At 46.8% G+C, this 22296-nt stretch overlaps 1 protein-coding gene across 2 annotated transcripts in view; it reads left to right on the top strand.

Annotated features, from left to right (window-relative positions):
* Positions 1-22296, top strand: part of MREG (melanoregulin) — a 163076-nt gene that overhangs the window by 39223 nt on the left and 101557 nt on the right. For both annotated transcript variants that reach the window (XM_069225624.1, XM_069225625.1), the window contains exon 3: positions 14844-15009. In XM_069225624.1, coding sequence (XP_069081725.1) covers positions 14844-15009 — 166 coding nt within the window. The remainder of the gene's footprint in view (positions 1-14843; positions 15010-22296) is intronic.

Raw genomic sequence — 22296 nt, forward strand, 5'->3', positions numbered from 1 at the left:
ATCCAACTTCCTTACATCTGCACCTGGACTCTGCCATCTGTGAGTCTACTCTGCCAAGTGGTGCCTCGATCCAGCAGAACTGACTAATTTCTTCCGCTGTGCAGTGCAACACTGAGCAGAACTAACACATCTCCACTACTGTGTGGATTGACCCATTGCAAAGACTCAAATCGCTGCAGTAGCTTGTATTGCTTTCATAACCACCTTGATGTGAAGCATCTCTGCACAGGCCCTCGCGTCTCTCGTTGACGGCAGTCTCGACGACGACTGACTCCACATTGCAGCCTTGCAGCTCCTCACAAGCGACACATCACCCGACTGCGCGACACACCCCCTACACCGAACTTCACATCTCCAGCCCTTATCGATGGGATCCTCAACGTCCGTGCAACAGAACCTCCCACTACATCCTCATTGCATCTCTGAACCAATGCATTGCTTCAGTTGTGTGATGTGTCTTAATGGATCCATGCAACGCTCCACAAACCAGGATTTAAAGTATTCTGTTCAGCGGGCCTAACTGGGTCCCTGAAGCAGGCCCGCGTTCCATTGTGGTCGGCCTGAAATTGTGACTTTGTCCGAGACCAGTGCAACCAGATAGCCATAGTTGGCGCTTTACACCTTTTGGCGCCATTTTCCCTAAAAACTTTAAAATCCAATATCTCCGGTTCTTTTAATTGAATTATTTTTTTTGTTTTCATCTTTTTCTATTTATTAAAAATAACTCTATTTTTTTGTAATCCTGTTGTGGGCTCCTTTTGTGGTGTGTTAACTGTTGTAAGTGTTGCAAAAATACTTTACATATTGCCTGTATGTTAAACCTCACTGCTCTCTGCCAGGCTACCAGGGATTTGAGTTCAGGTTAATTTGGGATTTGCTTGTGCCTTGCTCACACCCAGGTCATCCAACATCCTAATTTCTTACACTGGTGTTTGGTGATGAGGATTGGACTTGTTTCTGCAGTGCTATACAGTAACTTTGTGTTACACTATCACTCTACATAAATAATCTAAGACTGATTCGTGTTAAATTCTCCCTTATTGGCCTGTCCACAGAGGAGCTGGCAGAGAGGAGGGAGGAGAGAAAGTTCAGGTTAGAGATGGCCAGACTCAGGATGGAGGGGAAGAAGCTTACCATGGAGGAGAAACTGGCTCTGGAGTGTTTGGCTCCTGAAAGGACCCTCATGGAGCTGGAACTGAAAGCAAGGCAGGCAGATTCTAGCAGAACTTGGGGTAACATAACCACAGTGTTTGAGGGAGACAAAAAGTCTGCATCCCCAAGGGTATGGTGCCCAGTTATGTGGTGACAGATAACATTGGCAAGTGGGTTTCTACCTATGAGGTAGGCCTAAGGCTGAGGTCTTAAAACTATGGGGTCCTTCAAGGGGGTGACAGGAGGCACATTCAGACACAGCAGTCTGATTGCCTAGATCTCTTGGGGCTCGGAGTAATAGCCCAGGAAAACGGTAAAGTAGTAATATCCTCATATAGAATGAAAGAGATGGCTCAGAGAAGGGGCACTATCAGGAGAGGGGGTATTTGTTTAGCGTGCAAATTATAGAGACAGACTTCCTCAGAGAGATGCCTTGAAGATGGTTGGGGAGTTACTGGGGCTCATCTTATTAATTGGTCTTTATTGCAGCATTATTGCTTTATTGAGGTGAGCCTTGGTCCCAATGCAACTGTATTGGGACCCAGGCTCACAATACCCCAATTATGGGACCTAGTGTTTTTGGTCAATTTATGTTTGGTTTGCACTTTTATAAGTCTCACATATAAGTGGATTATAAGCTGCAGGAAAATAAACCTGAAATGATCTCCTATCGCCGTCCCGGGGATCAGCCCTACCCCTCCTGCTCTCCCTATTCCTGCCATACATTTTTGGAGGGGGGCACGACTTCAAAACATTTTGGGTAGAGGTGCTTAGCACCAAAAATGTTTGAAGGCCACTGGCCTAAGGGTTCACAAGATCCCAGAAGAGCACTAGGGGTGAGGGCTTGTGGAAAAACATACCTACAGTGGGGTGAGACACCCTTCTTTAGAGGTTGGGGACCAGACCAGGTACATCCCAAACCCCATGAAGTCCATCTTGATTGCTAGGTTTGAGCTGACCCCTGAAAAGTACTGCCAAAGGTTCTGGGACAGTCTGAAGCTCTGTAACCAATCCTGGGTCAATTTTTGTAGGCTACTCCATCAAAGCACTGATGGGTGCGGGGCAGAAAGGTTAATGTTTTCAGTGAGTTGTACTATCTAATTTTGAGAGAGCACATGTTCAGTATTTGTTTTCCAGAGCTGTACCAGCACCTAGTTCACAGAACGCTGACTTACACCCAGGAAGTTTGCAGAGGAGGCTGACCTCTGGGCCAGCACCACAGTGTCCAAAAATGTATCTGAGGAGACTCCACATGGGTGGGCAGGGGTCCCCCAAGAAGAGAGATGGAGGAGAAAAACCTAAAAATAAGGAGTTCTCAAAAGGACCACAAAACAATTCCCAAAGGATCAGTGGTAACCGGACCCAGTCTGAGACTAAAAAGAATGGGTTCTTTGACAAACAGCCACGGATGTTTGTATCCCAGTGCACAGAGTGCTGCAAATATGGGCACTCCAAGGGTGGCTCCCGATGTCCCAAGAGGGTTCGGGACCTCACCCATGGGTTGGCAAGTGTAGCTCTTAGGGAGGAGCTAGTCCCAATTAGCTTTGGGGAAGCAGACACAGGTGATCATAGTTTTCCTGGGGGATAAGGAGATGGTGCCAAATTCCCATATGCCTGGTAATACTTCTAAATACAGGCAGTGGTTCATCATCAATAGGCAGTGGTCGGAGGCTCTAAAGGACACGGGAACCAACAGAAGTATCCCCTGGTGTCCTCCGAGCAGGTCCTCCCTTACACATTTCCCCAAGTCATAGTTGCAGACAATTGTGAGAATCATCTACTGGTGGCTTTGGTTCCCTTTGATTGGGCTTGGGTCTCAGGCTCTCTAAAAGTAGCTGTGAGGCCTTACATTCTTGTAGATTGCCTGTTTGGCAGTGACCTGGAGCACGCTATCTGGATGGAGGTAGAGCTCAGGTCACTCTTGCAGATGATGAGATTGCCTGAATGGTTCTGTATGACCACAAGGTTCATAGCTGCCTGGGTAGGGAGTTCACAGCATCTGGGGCCTGGAACCATGGCCCAGACAACTGCCAAGGAGAGGGGTGTGAGAAACAAGCCCCTGAAGTTCTCACAGTTGAGGTTGATGGGCCACCTGAGGAGTATGCCCCTGAATAAACAAGGCAAGATACTTGACCAACCTGTGCTTGCTAGTTGGCAAATTGAGGATGGGCACACCAAGGAAGAATTCTGCAAGGTTCAGAAAGAGTGCCTCACTCTAGAGCGATTGGACAGTCTCAATGACGATGGCAGACTACTCATCAGTCTCTCAGCTCCTCAAAATAGACGCATTGCCCCAACTGTGTGATGCATCCTTGACTCGGGACTTCGAGATGCAAGCCTATGTTGATTGGATCCTTAATGTCGACACAACAGGGCCTCACACCACAGCCTCTCAGCATCTTAGAACCAATGCATCGCTTTGGCTGCGGAAAATTTCTTTGACGCAAATTCATGCAACTCTCCGCAAACCAGGATGTAAAGTACTCTGTTCAGCAGGTCTAACTGGGTCCCTGTAATTGGCACATGCTCCATTGCAGTCGACCTGAACTTGTGACTTTGTCTTGATCCAGTGCAACCAGATATCCATAGTTGGCGGTTTATGCCTTTTGTAGCTATTTGCTCTAAAAAAAAAAAACTTTAATGCCCAATATCTCTGGTTCTCCTAATTGGATTTTTGTCATTTTTAGTCTTATTTATTAAAAATTACTCTTTTTCTAATCCCGTTGTCTGCTCCTTTTATGATGTGTTTTCTTTGTGTTACTGTTTTAAGTATTGCACAAATACTTTACACATTGCCTCTGTTAAGCCTAACTACTCGGTGCCAAGCTACCATATGGTGGGCACAGGATAATTTGGATTGGCTTGTGACTTACCCTGAATAGGAGTTTCCTTGTGCCTTATCCTGACAATGATTGTGGTTGCTGCTTGACCAGAGCTCACACCCCAGTCAACCAATACCCCAGTTTCTTAAACAACACTCCAGAACAAATGAAATTGGTGCCTTCTAATATTTGCCAGAATGGATTTTAATAAGGGCAAAAGAAGTTAAAAAATATATATATGCAGATGCAAGTATGTATGTCTCGAAGTTAGTGTTGTCTTGGTAAAAGACAGCTGGGAAGTATGAACACACAAATAAATGGTTCTAAGTACTTTTTTTTTACTCTTTATCTAAGGGATAAAGTACCCCCTGCCGTACCTTACAAGGATATTGCAAGTCACCGAAGCATTCATAATCATCTAGAGGAATAAGGCTGAGTTCCTTTATAAGGTTATGGAACTCTGAGGTGACATTCAATATCCTTATGTATGGCAAGGGTTACTTTGTCCTGTATGATACATGGTTACACCATCAACTTTCCCACAAACTACTTAAAACATTGGTGCATACCTCCTTCATATGAAAGAGAAAGCATGTTTCTAAACATTAATCAATCAATCAATCAATCACGATATTTATAAAGCGCGCTATGTACCCGACAGGGTTTCGAGGCGCTGGGGGGGGGGGGGGGTGCGCTGCAGTTAGCGGTCGAAGAGCCAGGTCTTGAGGAGTCTCCTGAAGGCGAGGAGGTCCTGGGTCTGGCGTAGAGATGTGGGGAGAGAGTTCCAGGTCTTGGCGGCGAGGAAGGAGAAGGATCTGCCGCCGCAGGTCTTGCGCTGGATTCGGGGGACGACGGCGAGGGCGAGGTTGGCGGATCGAAGTTGACGTGTGGGAGCGTAGAAGTTTAGTCTGGAGTTGAGGTAGGAAGGTCCGGTGTTGTGCAGTGCCTTGTGAGCGTGGGTGAGGAGTTTAAAGGTGATCCTCTTCTCCACCGGGAGCCAGTGGAGTTCCCTCAGGTGAGGGGAGATGTGGCATCGGCGGGGTATGTCGAGGATCAGTCGGGCGGAAGCATTTTGGATGCGCTGGAGTCGTTTGATGTCTTTGGTTGGGATGCCTGTGTAGAGTGCGTTGCCGTAGTCCAGTCTGCTGCTGACGAGGGCTTGGGTCACCGTCTTTCTGGACTCTGTTGGAATCCACTTGAAGATTCTGCGGAGCATGCGGAGGGTGTTGAAACAGGAGGAGGAGACGGTGCTGACCTGTTTGGACATGGTGAGGGCCGGGTCCAGGATGAAGCCGAGGTTTCTTGCGTGGCTGGCAGGGGTGGTTGGGGGTCCAAGGTCGGCGGGCCACCAAGAGTCGTTCCAGGCCGAGGGAGAGCGTCCGAGGATGAGGATTTCCGTCTTGTCGGAGTTGAGTTTCAGGCGACTGTTGTTCATCCATTCGGCGATGGATTTTAGTCCCTCGTGGAGGTTTGTTTTGGCGGTGAGTGGGTCTTTGGTCAGGGAGAGGACGAGCTGGGTGTCGTCGGCGTAGGAGATGATGCTGAGGTGATGCTGGCGGGCCAGTTTAGCGAGGGGGGCCATGTAGACGTTGAACAATGTGGGGCTGATGGAGGATCCTTGGGGGACGCCGCAGATGAGGTTGGTGGCTTTGGAGCGAAAGGGGGAGAGTCGGACTCTCTGAGTTCTGTCGGAGAGAAAGGAAGAGATCCAGTGGAGGGCTTTGTCTTGGATGCCGGCTTCCTGGAGGCGGGTCAGTAGGGTGCGGTGGCAGACTGTGTCGAAAGCGGCTGATAGGTCGAGGAGGATGAGGGCCGAGGTTTCGCCGTTGTCCATTTGATGTCTGATGTCATCTGTGGCGGCGAGGAGAGCAGTCTCCGTGCTGTGGTTTTGTCTGAAACCGGATTGTGAGGGGTCCAGGATGGAGTTGTCTTCGAGGAAGTGGGTGAGTTGTGTGTTGACGATCTTCTCGATGACTTTTGCTGGAAAAGGGAGGAGAGAGATCGGGCGGAAGTTTTTGAGATCGTTGGGGTCGGCCTTGGGTTTCTTGAGGAGGGGTTGGATTTCTGCGTGTTTCCAGCTGTCCGGGAAGGTGGCGGAGGTGAATGAGAGGTTGATGATCTTGCGGAGTTTGGGGGCGATGGTGGCGTTGGCTGAGTTGAAAACATGATGAGGGCATGGGTCCGTGGGGGAGCCTGAGTGGATGGTGTTCATGGTTGTTGTGGTTTCTGCGTCATCCACATGGGACCAGGCGGTGAGGCGGCAGTCGCGGGTGGAGACGTCGGGGGTGGGGTCTGGCGGTGGGCCGGTGTTGAAGCTGTTGTGGATGGTCATGATTTTCTGGTGGAAGGAGGTGGAGAGGTCGTCGCAGAGTTTCTGGGATGGCGGGATGTCGTTGGCTTTTGGATTTGAGAGTTCTTTCACGATGCCGAAGAGTTCTTTGCAGTCGTGGGTGTTGTTGTTGATGCGTTCGGTGAAGTGGGCGCGCTTGGCGACACGGATCCGTTGGTGGTGTTCACGGTTTGCGTCTTTGAGGGAGGCGAGGTTGTCGGGTGTGCGTTCTAGGATCCATTTCTTTTTGAGCTTCTGGCAAAGGCTTTTGGAGGTGGTCAGTTCGTCTGTGAACCAGGCTGGTTTTTTCTTTCCTTGGTTGGCGGTGGGTTTCTTGAGAGGGGCTAAGGTGTTAGCGCATTCGAGGATCCATTGATGGAGGTTGATGGCAGCTGTGTTCGGGTCGGGTGGAGGGTTTTTGACGAGGGTGCTGGTCAGTTGGTCTTGGGTGACTTTGCTCCAGCGGCGGTAGGGGGGTAGATGGATGAGATGCTGCTTGGTAATTTTCTTATAGGAGAAATGGACGCAGTGATGGTCGGTCCAGTGGAGTTCGGAGGTGTGGCTGAAAGAGATGTGGTTGCTTGAGGTGAAGAGGCGGTCGAGGGTGTGTCCGGCGATGTGGGTGGGAGTGTTGACCAGCTGGCGGAGTCCGAGGTTGAGGAGGTTGGAGGTCAGTGCTGCGGTGTTGGCGTTGTTGTTATTTTCCAGATGGTAGTTTAGGTCTCCCAGGAGGATGTAATCCGGGGAAGCGAGGGCGTGGGTGCTTGCGAGGTCGGCGATGGTGTCGCTGAAGGGGGCTCTTGGTCCTGGAGGGGGGTATATGAGGGTTCCTCTGAGGGTCGTGTTGGGGTCCGTGTGGATCTGGAAGTGGAGGTGTTCGGCTGTCTTGAGGGTGTCGTCAGTGTGGGTGTGGATTTTGAGGGTAGCTTTGTGAGCGATGGCTATTCCGCCGCCGATTCCGTTGGTTCGGTCTCTTCTGGTGATTTTATAACCGTCCGGTATGGCGATGGCGATGTCCGGAGTCGTTCCACCAGGTTTCGGTCAGGAAGGCCACGTCGGGTGCAGTGGAGTCGAGCAAATCCCAGAGCTCGATGGCGTGTTTTCGTGCGGAGCGGGTGTTGATGAGGATGCAGTTCAGGTGGTTGGGGTTGAGAGTTTTAGTTGTTGGTTTTGTCGTTCTGATGCAGGAGAAATTGCAGGGTCGGCAGGAAAAAGGTCCTTTTAGTGTGCTTCGGGGACGCCAGGAAGCACTCCGTGGAGGAGCCGGGGTTGAAAGCGCAGAGTTCGTTGGCCGAGTAGCTGATGCGGGGGGTGCGAGGACCAGGGGGGGTGGCGCTGGGCACTGTCCAGGCGCGGACGGGCGCAGACGGGCTTGCCTCTGGCGCGCCAGTGGCGCAGACGCGCAGCGCCAGCCATTAAGAAGGGAGGGGGAGGGAGGAGCAGCTGGGAGGCGGGAGGGAGCGGCAAATGGGGGCGCGAGGGGGGGCGGGGCCGCAGGGAGGCAGCGGCAGGGATCGGGGAGCGCACAAGGGGCAAAAAAGCACAGAAATCGAGGCAAAATTCAAGGCAGTCACAATACGAAAAAATACACAATAAGAAATACAATACTGGCACAATACACGATCGGGGAGACAGCAATCAGGGGGGCACAATGGGGGCAGAAGCGCCGGCGGCGAGGCGCAGAAAAAACGAAAAACAACTTACGGGATGGCGGAAGCGGCACACGGGTCAAGTGAGCCCACTAGCCACCAGGGATGAGGCGCAGGAGGAGGCCTGTGGGTGGAGGAGGGCCTCGAACACGCAAACGGCAGCGTGGTCGTGGGACAGAGGCAGGAGGCAGCAGGTTGGTGCTGCGGTCGTGGGGGGGCGAGCTCAGGACCTGAAACAGGTCAGAGTTCGCTCACTCGCGACGCGCAGCGCAGCGCCAGCCATTAAGAAGGGAGGGGGGAGGGAGGAGCAGCTGGGAGGCGGGAGGCGGGAGGGAGCGGCAAATGGGGGCGCGAGGGGGGCGGGGCCGCAGGGAGGCAGCGGCAGGGATCGGGGAGCGCAGAAGGGGCAAAAAAGCACAGAAATCGAGGCAAAATTCAAGGCAGTCACAATACGAAAAAATACACAATAAGAAATACAATACTGGCACAATACACGATCGGGGAGACAGCAATCAGGGGGGCACAATGGGGGCAGAAGCGCCGGCGGCGAGGCGCAGAAAAAACGAAAAACAACTTACGGGACGGCGGAAGCGGCACGCGGGTCAAGTGAGCCCACTAGCCACCAGGGATGAGGCGCAGGAGGATGCCTGCGGGTGGAGGAGGGCCTCGAACACGCAAACGGCAGCGTGGTCGTGGGACAGAGGCAGGAGGCAGCAGGTTGGTGCTGCGGTCGTGGGGGGCGAGCTCAGGACCTGAAACAGGTCAGAGTTCGCTCACTCGCGACGCGCAGCGCCAGCCATTAAGAAGGGAGGGGGGAGGGAGGAGCAGCTGGGAGGGGGGAGGGAGGAGCAGCTGGGAGGCGGTAGGGAGCGGCAAATGGGGGGCGCGAGGGGGGCGGGGCCGCAGGGAGGCAGCGGCAGGGATCGGGGAGCGCACAAGGGGCAAAAAAGCACAGAAATCGAGGCAAAATTCAAGGCAGTCACAATACGAAAAAATACACAATAAGAAATACAATACTGGCACAATACACGATCGGGGAGACAGCAATCAGGGGGCACAATGGGGGCAGAAGCGCCGGCGGCGAGGCGCAGAAAAAACGAAAAACAACTTACGGGACGGCGGAAGCGGCACGCGGGTCAAGTGAGCCCACTAGCCACCAGGGATGAGGCGCAGGAGGATGCCTGCGGGTGGAGGAGGGCCTCGAACACGCAAACGGCAGCGTGGTCGTGGGACAGAGGCAGGAGGCAGCAGGTTGGTGCTGCGGTCGTGGGGGGCGAGCTCAGGACCTGAAACAGTAAGACTAAAAATAGAAACTTAGAAGTTAGTCTAAAAATATGTAGAAAGTTTCCAACTTATCCATAATTATCTAAGGTGTGCCAAAAATAAACCTGTTCTTTCAGCTTGTCACTGTAAGCTGAAACATAGAGCAGAAGAAAGAAAATTGCTTTATTTTGTTTGCTATAAAAAGATTAAAAAGATGCTGTGTGAACTGACCAGCCTTTCACTTCAGCTGCTGGCAGCATACATTGTGAAATCAGCACTCAACTGCAATAACTTATTACTGTTGAGTTCTGGCTTTTTTTTTTTTTTTTATAATGATCGGTGATTGGGTGCGCCACAAGTTGCCGATTATGGAGAAATTGGAGATTTACATTTGTACTGGAATTGCAGAATACCATGTATAGTAAATCCATACTGATACATAGTGATATCAAGCTCCTGTTCCCGCTCTCCCAAAAAATAATGAGCCTACGAAATACATAAAAATTCAGAAACCTTATCAATTCAATCACACCACCAAGATCCCCTTCAGACCCTTCCACCCATAAAAAATAAACCTCTTCAAAGATGTTCCTCGGACAACCTATGCAGGACAATTTTCAGGAAACATACCCACCAAACCTCTGGGACTAGGATGTTTCCCACCTGAGTGGAACACTTTGTATAAGCCGACTCCTCAAGAAGAATCTTGACCCATACAATCCAGCAAACTACAGGCTGATATGCAGAGATCCATTCTTTGATTGACTATTTGAAAGGGTGTTTTTCTACTCAACTGTCCAGTATTACTGAGAATAACAACTTTGTTCGATGAACAATCTGGTCAGGCAGGGGTATAGCGTTAGCCTTCCTGCCCATATGGAATGACTCAATTGCTTTGACTCAGTCCATCCTTAGATGCTACTACAGAGACTCCATCATCTCTGCATATGTAGAATATTATTCAGTGGATTACCTCATGTTGAAGAGTCACCCCAAACTTTTTTGCTTCCTCCTTCTTTTTCTGGCCTCGTTTTGCTGGCTTTAGGACTCGGGACGCTTTATCAATGCTAACCAGTGCTAAAGTGCATGTGCTCTCTTTCTAAAAAAACATGGTAACATTGTCTCATACCCAGTTGGCATATTAAAATGTACTTGTAAGTCTCTAGTAAAGTGCACTACATGTGCCCAGGGCCTGTAAATTAAATGCTACTAGTCGGGCCTGCAGCACTGATTGTGCCACCCACATAAGTATCCCCTTAACCATTGCTAGGCCTGTATATGCAGTTTCACTGCCAATTCGACTTCACATTTAAAACTACTTCCCAAGCCTTAAACTCCCCTTTTTCTACATGTATGTCACCCCTATGGTAGGCCCTAGGTAACCTAGGGCGGGGTGCTGTGTAAGTAAAGGCAGGACATGTACCTATGTGCTTTACATGTCCTGGTAGTGAAAAGCTCATAAATTAATTTTCCCCTACTGTGAGGCCTGCTCTTCTCATACACTAGCATCAGAACTGCCCAAATATACTTTCAAGTGGTAGATGCGGATCTGGAAGTAGTGGCTCTGTTATGTTTCGTACTGCCAGAATGGTAATAGAAATTCCTGCTTGCTGGTGAAATTTGATTTAATATTACTATTTAAGAAATGCCACTTTTAGAAAAGTAGGCATTTCTCTGCACTTACTGTCATCTGTGCCTTGCAGCCTGTCTCCAATCCACGTCTGGTCTGTGCTGTTGACAGCTCCCCTTGTACATTTCACCCAGACAATCTTAAACACAGGACACTCAGTCACATCTGCATTCATGTGCATACTGAATGGTTCTCCCTGGGCAGGAAGAGTGGAGGGGTTCTCTCTTACATTTCAAAGGCAAGTGGCCTGCCCTCACACTAAGGACTGATAACCCTCCACAGGGTTCCTGGCACATGGAACTGGTCTGAAAGGGGAACGTGTGCACATTAAAGCCACTCTTAGGGTATATTAGCTGGGTCTCTGACCACACCAAATCGGACACTGTCAGACCTACACCTGCACTCTGTCAGAGGAATTGCCTGGCTGCCCAAAGGACTCATCTGGATTGCTTTGCTGAGAAGGACTGCTGCCCTGCTTGTTGCCCTGCTGCCCTTTGACTCTGCTGTAAGGACTCTGCCTTCCTCCTGAAGTGTTCTCCAGGGGCTTGGATTGAGCTTGCCTCCTGTTTCTGAAGTCTCAGAGCGAACAAAAACTTCATCTCTTCAAGAAAGTCCTCATGCAGTGGAAATCGACGTAACGCCTGCAGAAATTGATACAAAGCCTCCATCGTGGCTGGGAAATCACTGCATCACTGAGCGGAACGACACAGTACTGACTTTCAGTCTGAAAATTCGACACAGCGCCTGCCTTGAGATGGAAAATTCAGCGCGTCGCCTACCGGATTGATGCAGCACCTGCTCAATCTACCAGTGCGTCAAGGATTTTCAGCGCGTCAAATAGCCCCGCATTGCAGTGAGGAACCGAAACTGTTCGCCTGAAAAATTACGTAGCCCCTTGCAGCGTGGAAAGAAATGACACACATTCTGTGCCGCTCCGGAAAATAGGACATAATACCTTATTTTTTTAACACATCTCCTCCTCTGCGGTCTCTGTGTGTTGTTATTTTTGACGCTTCCCTGGTACTGTGTGTAACAAAAAAACAACTATTGAGTTCTAAGGATTGAAACTTTTTTAAACCTTTTAAAAGTGATATTTAAGCTTGTGCATATTTGATTGTCGTTTTGACCTTATTTTAGTTGGATAAAAATTATCTATTTTTCTAAACCTATGAGGATTATTCTGGTGGTGTTTTCACTGTGTTACTACATGAGTTATTGCACAAATACTTTACACATTGCCTTCTAAGTTAAGCCTGACTGCTCAGTGCCAAGCTACCAGAGAATGGGCACAGGATAATTTGGATTATGTTGTGATTTACCCGGAATAGGATTGTGGTCCCTACTTGGACATGGGTGTATACCCTTGCCAACTAGAGACCTGATTTCTAACACCTCCTATTTCAAAAACAGGAAAAGTCTTGCATTCCCACTGTCTTTTGTATCTGCCCCCACACCTAACATTATGGGATCCATCCCCTAAAATCTCCTATTCAACATCTACCTTGCTTCTCTACTGGACCGAATCAGATTGCTTAACCATATGTGTAACAACTGTGTGGATGATAAACAAATCCTTCTTAAAATGAATGGCCAAGAAAACTTCCACAAGCCAAAACTTCACAATTGCCTCCGTTCCATATATGCTTGGCTTGTAACTACCTCAACTTCAACATCACAGAGACCAAGATCTTCGAATGTGACCAATGGCACAAATGCCAGCTTGCAGCTACATAGTTCAAGAAACTTGATGCTCCATCAGCTGCATCAAGAAATCATGGATCCAGGTCCATCTCTGAAACCACAGGCCAGCAATGTCCCTAGGAGCACCTTGTATATAAAGAAAACACTGCTAAGCATTTTTCTATAAAGAAATAAACTGTGAACTACCGACTCATGTGTGATCTCCAAGCTTGATTTACGCCAGTAACCTAAACCTTGGTGCCTTCTGTTTCATCCTTCCAAACTCCAATGCATCTAGAGCACTGCAGCAAGATGCCAACTGTGCCTTTGCCACAGAGAACACATGATGCCAATTCTGCCTGCATTACACTAGCTACCAGTAGCCTGACGATAAATATTCAATGTACTCTGCATCATCCAAACAGCCCCAAAGGGAAAACACCACAATTAAAAATGAAGTACTGCAGACCAGACTGGAATCTGTGCTATAGGCTAGCACCACAGATCATCAGACCACCTTGCAATTAGAAATCCATATTAGGATCTACTTTCTTTATCCAAGCTGGCAATCCCTGGAACTACTTGCCAGGTGGGATTTGATGCATTCAGGAACCTATAAATTTCAAATGGGAGGAGAGCACTTGTTTGTTGCAAGATAACCAAAGCAGTCCCTGCCCCTGAGAGGAAACAGCCACCCATAAATCAGTATAAATACGTCCTAGACTAGAGCAATGGGGCAGCGCAGACCATTCCAAGAGGATGTGCATGGAGACCGCTGCCATGACTGAGGTAGTTGTCCATACTATGACCTAGCAATGACCCCAGTGGATGGAATAGAAGAACAAAGCCATGCCATATTCAAAATAAGCCTCTGCACACAATACCATGAGAATCTGCTGACACTCAATATCTGGAAATCCAATTCATGACTGGCGAGATGAATGACTCTAAACAATAGTCCTGCTCACAGATCAATAATCCAGGAAATGTCTACTCTACCTCCTACTAGAGGTAGAGGTTCTCCTCCTGACAATAACTTTAGCCATTCAAATGGTCCTCCCTGTCTCACTATGATATAATTTCCATGTCATCGCATGAACCCATTTACCAACTCACTGCTCCATCTCCTATCATTGAACTGAATGTACTCTGTTGATATTCGGTGGTCACCAATGCAGTTTATAGCTCATTACAGGTGGAACAGATTTGGTATGACTGAATAAATCTACTCCACTACTCATTAGTGTAGGAATGTAAACTAGTCCTAAATATTCACATAATGTTGAACATTAACATATTGTAATGTCAGTTTTATAATGGCTGAACATGACACTGAGCATCTTGGCAAACCGTGCTACTAGACCATTGTAGCAGTTGTTTAAACGATGACTGAAATGCAGGCCCTCTGGTCAGATATATCTTCCCAACTTCACACATTCGCTGAAACTGTTACCTCTCTCCAATCCAAAAGGTCTCGGTGTGGATGGCTTCATACCACAGCCAACATAGAACACTGGATTGAACATGTAAAAAAATACAAACCTAATGAAGAGACCTGCAAAGCTGCCACCATTCCATAAAATTATAAAATGTTTGTCTCGCACATTTCCCCTTCTACCTCACCCCAAGCGCTCCATCCTAAAGCATAATGTGAAAAGACTCCTTGCACAGACTAAAAACAAACAGCATCCTTCCAGCCACAAGCACTACCCTGTATATCTTGCTCTCTGTTCAGGTAAACACCATAGCGTCTCACATGGGAGTAGGTGCAGAAAGCGCTGTACAAGAGTGCCAAAAGCAGTTCACCAAACATATTCTTCATACTTGTTCTTTTCATTAGATTGAAATATGCTTTACCCATTCTTTTTTCAAATATCCAACATCTTCTGAGCTTCTGCTGACTCTTCAGTGTAGACTGTTTTCTATATGTTGCTTCTTTCAATGTTTTCTCATTTGCTCTATTTGTTTAACCACAATTTTCTATAGAATATGCTTGAAGACGTAGGGATATTGTAGCATTCCTATGTAGAATCTTTATTTGAGTACAAAGGGGTTTTACTGCGAAGTAGGAAAAACAGTGGTAATTTGTTCTTTATTCATTGATTCATATTGCAGTAAATTAGGGGTAATACTGTGTATAACGGTATCCCATTTTCCAACTTGTAAGGATAGAAGTGTTGAAGGGGTGGGTTGACCTCAGCGGGAATCAGATGTGTGACCTACTGGACAGAGACCTGGTCAGCAGCAAGCATAAATTCACTGAGCCTTCGTGTCGGCTAATCGACTTCTCACTTTGTCCTCTCATACTTCCTTCTCAGCAACAACAATCCCTACCCTTCCTACACCGTGGGAGGAGACCTGAGGGTAGATGATGACAAGAACCTATGGAGCTCCCCTGGTGACTTGTCACACATGGAGGCACACGATGACCGTGTACTGCAGAACTTCTTGGAGACCAGGAAACAGCTGGACAAAGATTCAGAGGTGAGATGTCCATTGCCAACAGAAGCATTCTTAGAGAGTGTCCGTTTATGAAGTGTGCGACACATCCACTCACTGTTTTTACAAACAATTTTTGCTTTATACGTTTCACTGGTGATTGGAAATATTTTATTTAAGAAGATGGAGGTCATAGTAAATGCCGATGGTATTTCCCTTTAAAGCATGTTCGTACAGGTCACATCCTTTGAGATTGCTGTATGGAAGATTATTGTCTACTCAAAATGCTCTCTCTCTCTCTCTCTGTAACTGTCAGGCATTGTGTTGTGTATAGTCAGGGGTGGAGCTTTGATGGAGTGGTTGGGTTGTGATTTCCCTCACCCCCAAATAAATGCATTCTTGGCTTGGTAATTAGGTTCAGGGGGCGCAAGTCGGGTCTGCTATCTCTGTCAGTTTTTCTCATTGCCAGCCAAAGCTGAAAGACGAATCAGTGACCTTTTGTATAAATGAGAGACAGAGGTACCATCTGTTGGCTGAATTTCCAAATGTGAAATGAGTTAACCTGGACTCAATACAAATTAGGTGATCCTAGCTTACCTTTTCTATAATACCACATTTGAACGCACTTTTAAACGGTTTAGTTCGGATGTGCACTGCACGATCACCTATCTTTGATTTAGTACACTATAATGTTGCTTCATCTATAGCAAGAATATAGGCCATGTTTAGGGTTTACTTGACTACTGACATACCTCAGTTCACCAATGGCATTGTCATTGGGAGGGTGAGCCGTGAATGTTTCTAAAAACGATGGCTTATAATCTTTGCAGCCATGTAATCTGATGTACTAAATTGAAAACCTGTATGTTAGTTAAAAGTGCACTTTTTAATTTTGAAGAGATTATTATATTTTTACTTTATGCTGGTTGCATGATATGCATGTCAAACCTTTTAGTGGCTCTGGTCGTGCACGGACCCTTGGAGCCATGCTTGACCAATGGTTCAGCTCCAGCTCAGCCCGACCTAGTCATTTCCCTTTGTGCCCTCCTCTGTTTGTGACTGGGGCTTAATGCATGGGGCCGTCAGTCACTTGATCAAATGACTTCTAAAAGTCGAGGACTAGAAACATGGAGCCCTGACCACATGCACCGATTTGCCAACTCTACCATCAAGTCTTCGGTAGCAGAGATGAAGTGTGTGCAGTGAAAATACTTTTAAAATAAGTGTTCCCAGGGCAGATACTGTAGGTCTTTGTGTTTATGAAGCCAAAGTCATGAGTTCCCAAGGAGAAGTACCAGACCCAGGTTGGATGGGTAGAGGGATAGCTTAAGGGGGGGTGAGGTGTGGCTTCCCTCAAAGCATCCATTGTTTGGGAGTTGGGTCTTGGGGCCCTGAGTCGGGTATGCTATGTCTGTGTTGGGTTTTCTTTATTTCACTAAGAGGTTATAGTTTTGGATCTGGAGCTTACATATAATATAACAAAAATAGTACGTTTGAACCCATAGAAGCACTTCTTGTACACATTTACTACTATTTGGAATTCAAAAAAATTAGCAGTAGTAGCTGTGCCAATCTCAACTTTCCAGGCCTACCGCGCCTAGTCAGACAATCGAAAGGTGATGGAATGAATGCTTCCAAATAGTTTAACTAGTGGCAACCGCTTGGGGTCCAATTCTAACATTTCATTGTTCACCCACTGTGCAATCTAAACAGAGGCCTACCTAGTGCAAGTCAGTACTGGTCGTGGTAACAATCAATACCAAACCTTGGCCCTGTTAGCCCTCCATCTTGCTGACCACTGCTTTTTTCTGTGAGAAATTTGAGATTCGCCCCAGCCCACAAATCGCACTGACTAAGCTATACCTTTGCTTATGGTGTAGGAGATGGGACAGCACTTCGCAACAGTAAACTTCTTATTTGCTTAGCATTCCAATATGATCCACAAAACCGTACCTTGTTTCAGGACTGCAGACAACAGAACAGCATTTTGTACTCCATGCCTGTGATCTATACTTTTGCTCTTATTGGAGGAGCTAAGCGTTTTAGATTTTTCCAGCTGTGTAGACAAAGGAACACCACTTAGAGCTTATAGATTCTGCAAGTTTTTTTAATTTTTATTACACCCTGAAAAAATGCTAATGTGTTACCATGTAGAATAATGCGAATGTTATTTTACTATGTTATTTTTTCAGTTGTGTATTAAAAACGGTTGCCCTTTCTCCTTCGGGGTTCAGTCGCGCACAGTTTCCGAATAGAGTGTGGAAATTGGTGGAGAACGTTTCAGATGGGCATTCTGACATTCACAACGCAGCGTGGCACATCCTTCGCTTGACTGGCAACAATGCGGCTTATGTATTTCTGCTTAAAATTTCTGTTCCTCGGCAAACAATGCAAGCTTCAGAAGCAGTACTTTAACTGTTCTCGCTTGAGTAGGCAACTGGCAAAATGAGACTCTTTTGGCTTTTTCAGCCGTCTCGCTGATATACAAAGGTGTGACTGCTGTCCTAAGCTTCGAACTCGTGTACACTGCCTGCAGAGCAGAGCTGTCTTGGCTATCTGCCCAGTTCGCAGTGATGCAAGTTTGGAATTTATGACTGCGCCTCTTCTGGGGAAAACCTGCCAAGGGCATAAGCTATGTCATTGCGGAGAGCCGGGCAGTCAAACCGTAGATCTGGGTGCAGCGAGATTTAAACTGGGAGACATAACAGTAGATGAAAGCAGAAAATACTGGAAATGGCGAAAGCCACTTTTCTGATCATGCCTAGCCCTAATGAATAGCTAGAGTGAAAAAATTTAAAAAGCGAGAGAGCCAAGCATCTTTGATACAGATTATGTAATGTTTGTGATTTTCCACGTCTTCCCTTTAAATACATGTTATTTACTAATTTCACACCTGCATATTGCCCACTTCAGTCAGTACTGTCACCCTCGATAAACTCACCTCTCAGCATCCCCATCATAAGGACTCCATTGTTGTAGCTTGTAATTGATTCTGACAATCAAATGATGTCACCATCTGTTGTGTGCCGGCAAGGGTTTAACCAGGGAAGATGCCCATGCCTGCTGCCACCCTGCTGCTCTCTTGGCCTCCGGGAACAGCAGTCCAGAATTTGGCTTTCTGTTTGGAAGGAAAATGCTGGATACAGCTTTTAGCTACCAAAGTGATATTCTAAGGAATTTCACAAATGTGGGCCTTTCAATTTTCACCATGTCAATTTAAGAGGGAAAACTACTGTCCACCTTTCACCTTTACTTTGATATTGCTGCAGACGTATCTTGGGAAATCGCAAACGCCCAAAATGTATAGCATGCCCTTTTTGGATGCCACGTGGGCCAGAGAGTGCAGCTGCTGGGCAAATAATATGGAAGATGTTTTTTGTTCATGAATTAACTGCTACTATCAACATGAGAAATGACTGTGAGTACTGTTAAGTGTGATAATAGGAGGTGTGTGAACTTCAGTGGGGAGTGCCTGGGAGGAAATGTTGTGGTGCCGAAGTTCCATAGGAAGTGGGCCCATTGCTGGGTTAAGGATTCGGGACAGAAAAGTTTCCCTGCCTGTCCTGTAGAGCATGAGCTATGCTGTGCAGCTTTGTGTGAAATTGTGATGAGTGGAAATGAAACCGCTTTGCAGTTGAGGTTTGGTTGCTAAAGTGGAATCCTAATGTTCATCACCACATTATGGCCAGGTTTTCGTATCATTCCCATCAAATAATTTGCAGCCATTTTCAATCTGATTCTCAGCTGTTGCAGGGGCCACTAAATCTAGAACCTTAGATGCCCATGCCGCTATCTATCTCTTTCTTCAGGGCCCTAAACCGCATGCCTTAATTCCTAATCTAGCGTGTTGGAGAACACTTGCAGATCAGACTGGACCTATTTGTTGGGCCTGGCTATGAGAGCATCATTGGTACAATTTATTTGCCTGTGCTAACTATTATGTTCCTTTTAAGGTTTGTGAATACTTTGGTATTTTGGTTCTAAGTCCTAGCCTTCACTGGGGTTCTAAGCCCTGAGGTGGGGCATGTTTACACCACTCATATACAATCATCAGAGTGGTGAGCCCTGTTGAAAGTCTTCCGCAGGCACTCTAGCACCAGAGCTCCTTCCTACAACCTTGATGCTTCTTATCCACCTATGTTCCTACACATAGCATATTTAGGGAGGCCAGTGTACAGGAACTCTTGTTTCTTTCTCCTGATACTTTCTTTTCAAGGAAACAAAATCGACCTAATATCTGTTGTTCCTTCCAGGAACATCAGACTGACTTTGATCATTGGTTGTCTGGTACCAATAATCTTTGCTTTCCTTCCCGACAAGACTAATTTGGGATGGGTGGACCCCAGTGTTTGGCTTTTGCTGCAACTGCCTCCTTATTCTTTGACTTAAGACAGCTACCTCGCCTGCCCACCTTGTTTTCGTGTTCATGGATCAAACTTGACATGGCCAACTTGCTCTTACCCGTAGATTTGACAAATGGACCTGCATTGAGCAAAAATAAAACTTTTTTCGCTAAAATAAAAAACTGAAACTCATACCCTCTCCTTAGTGTGGCGAGTGAGGGACTTTCTACTTGAACTTTGTAAACACTTCATGACGCGGGGTGAAGCAGATTACTTCTGTTTGTCGGTTCAGTTTTTTTAACCATCGGGAAAATACATTTTTTGCAGATAGTGTTAGCTGTACTTTAACCCTGGTTGCTTCCTGCTTCTGTGATCGTGTTGTCCGCTGGTGGTGCCCTGCACTGCAGTCAAACATGTGACAGGTTGTTTTGCAACTGCTAATGCTCATACGGGGAACTTTCCCTGACGTGCCCTGCCCTTGAGCGCATACTTCAGCCCGGCTTTAGTGTGCCAGAAAAGGTTGGAAGGAATGAAATTGCACAGTATTGTTTGTCGAGTGAATCGGCTACATTTATATCCAGACTCTGCAAGCAGCTCCGTGAGATATATGGCTTTATTTGGCAACTTTTTGTGATATGTAAATAATTGTGAAATGCACAATCACAGATATAAAAATCGTAGTTGAACTGGCACAGTAAGACATGAAGTTTCATGGAATGCCGATTTATAGGATCTGAGCCGGATAAAAATCACAATGTATTGCACTGTATGGCAGATTTTGTAGAGCCCTCCATTCCCTTTTATTTGAATACCCCAGAGAAATGTAAGACATTTTTTGTAACAGACTCACAGACGTGTACAATCAATACACGCATTTTATTTCTCACAGTACTGACCTGCATACAAATACTGCGTACAACATTACAATGCTGTACACATTTGGCTACACGTACGTGCTGAGGCATTGATTCGGAGCCAAACAATGGCACACCCCAAACCATTGTTATTAAGCTTCCACACAGCCTGTGAACCATAACAACACTGAGTAATGGCCACAAACTGCCCTATTTAACCGGTCCAATAGCAAACGTATGTGCACACCAATAAATACACTTCCGAGACTAGGAAATGATAGGATATGAAAAAAGAATCGTGTATTCAAACCACTCTCCATCACCACACCACAGGTAGCGAGTGACCCATGTGCTGAAACCAAAGACTAACCATATCATTGGTGCTTTACAATATTTTAGCATCTGTATTCACAACAAGTATTCAGCAATGTTGTCACAAATTCTCATACATCAAATTAGCAAAGTAAGCTATCCTGTAACACCACAAACACAGACCTCATTCTAGTTCACGAAGTGAGTGATGAACGGGGAAAATGAGATCTACGAGTTTTGCCAGCTACAAATGTGTAGTCCTCTCATACACTAAAAATACACAGATATAAAGAACATGCAACATGACACACACTTGACTGTAACCACGACCTCCAACTGATACTGTGGTAACAAAACTGAAAGGAGATCGCTCACTCACCACTCTCTGGCAGTAGGAGTGTCACAAATTCGCCATCCTTTTTTAGTGCCTAATCCCACGGGCACAGTGGCCATCAGTGATTTGAAATGGACAACTAGAAGTGCTGACACCCTATACCAGAATACCTGTTTGCTTTTGAGAAGTGCATGTACTCTCCCTCTCCAGATAAAGAAGTGCAGGCACTGAGTACCTGACAGTACCAGCCAATTTAAAGCAGTGCTGACTATTGTATGTTTAGCGCAAACCATACAAAGAGCCAGCAGATTACTTTTCAGAGTCAAGGCAGAGTTACAGTTATTGGTGATGGGAGTGAAAGCTGGTTTCTGAGAGTCCCGATTAACTCAACTGGTGACTGGTAGATCGGCTAGACTGCATTAAAGTCTTTGGTCTACAAATCTCTTCCCCTGCTGGTTTAGGGTGACTTCCTGCATTTGTTCCCATTATTCCTTTACTTTGTATGCAAACTTTGGCTCCTCATGGGCACATCTGTTCCTCTCATGTTCAGTGTGCAGGCCTGCTCGAGGGGCATTCAGCCTGGGCCACACCATTCAACCAACCTGCTCAGTGCTTCCCTTGCCTAATACCCATTAGGATATAAAAAAATAATGGATGGAATGCTTGAATGCATCTTATCAGCTGGTAATTACTTGGACGCATCCCAGTCCGTCGTTATTTTGCACACTATGCTACCTCCATTTTGATCCAGCCATATGTAAATCGGGCTTGACTGCTCCCATTGGAGCAGGGTCATGACTTATTTGCATAAGGCTGGGTCCAAACTAAAGTTGCATGGTGGGTGCTGGAAATGGCCTTTCTGCAGGGTCACCACCATACTTTTTGCCTTCCTCCTTCTCTTTTTCTGACCTAATTTTTGCATGCTTTAGGACTCTGCGCACTTTGCCACTGCCAATCAGTGCTAAAGTGCATATGCTCTCTTTAAAACATGGTGATGTTGGCTCCAACCCAATTGGCTTATTTAATTTACGTGTAAGTCCCTAGTCAAGTGCACTACAGTTGCCCAGGACCTGTAAGTTAAATGTCACTAGTGGGCTGCAGCACTGGTTGTTCCACCCACATAAGTAGCCCCCTAACCATGTCTCAGACCTGCCTCTTCGACTTGGTATTTAAAAGTAATTGCAAAGCCTTAAACTCACCTTTTTCTACATATTCGTCACCCCTAATGTAGGCCCTCGGTAGCCCATATGGCAGGGTGCCATGTAGGTAAAAGGCAGGATATGAACATGTGTGTTCTATATGTCCTAGTGGTGTAAAACTCCTAAATTCGTTTTACACTACTGTGAGGCCTGCTCCTTTCATAGGATAGCATTAGGGCTGCCCTCATATACTGTTTGAGTGGTAGATCCTGATCTGAAAGGAGTAGCCAGGTCATATTTAGTATGGCCAGAATGGTGATACAAAATCCTGCTTAATGGTGAAGTTGGAT

The sequence above is a fragment of the Pleurodeles waltl genome, chromosome 3_1, assembly GCF_031143425.1.
Source record: "Pleurodeles waltl isolate 20211129_DDA chromosome 3_1, aPleWal1.hap1.20221129, whole genome shotgun sequence".
Classification (NCBI taxonomy): Eukaryota; Metazoa; Chordata; class Amphibia; order Caudata; family Salamandridae; genus Pleurodeles; species Pleurodeles waltl.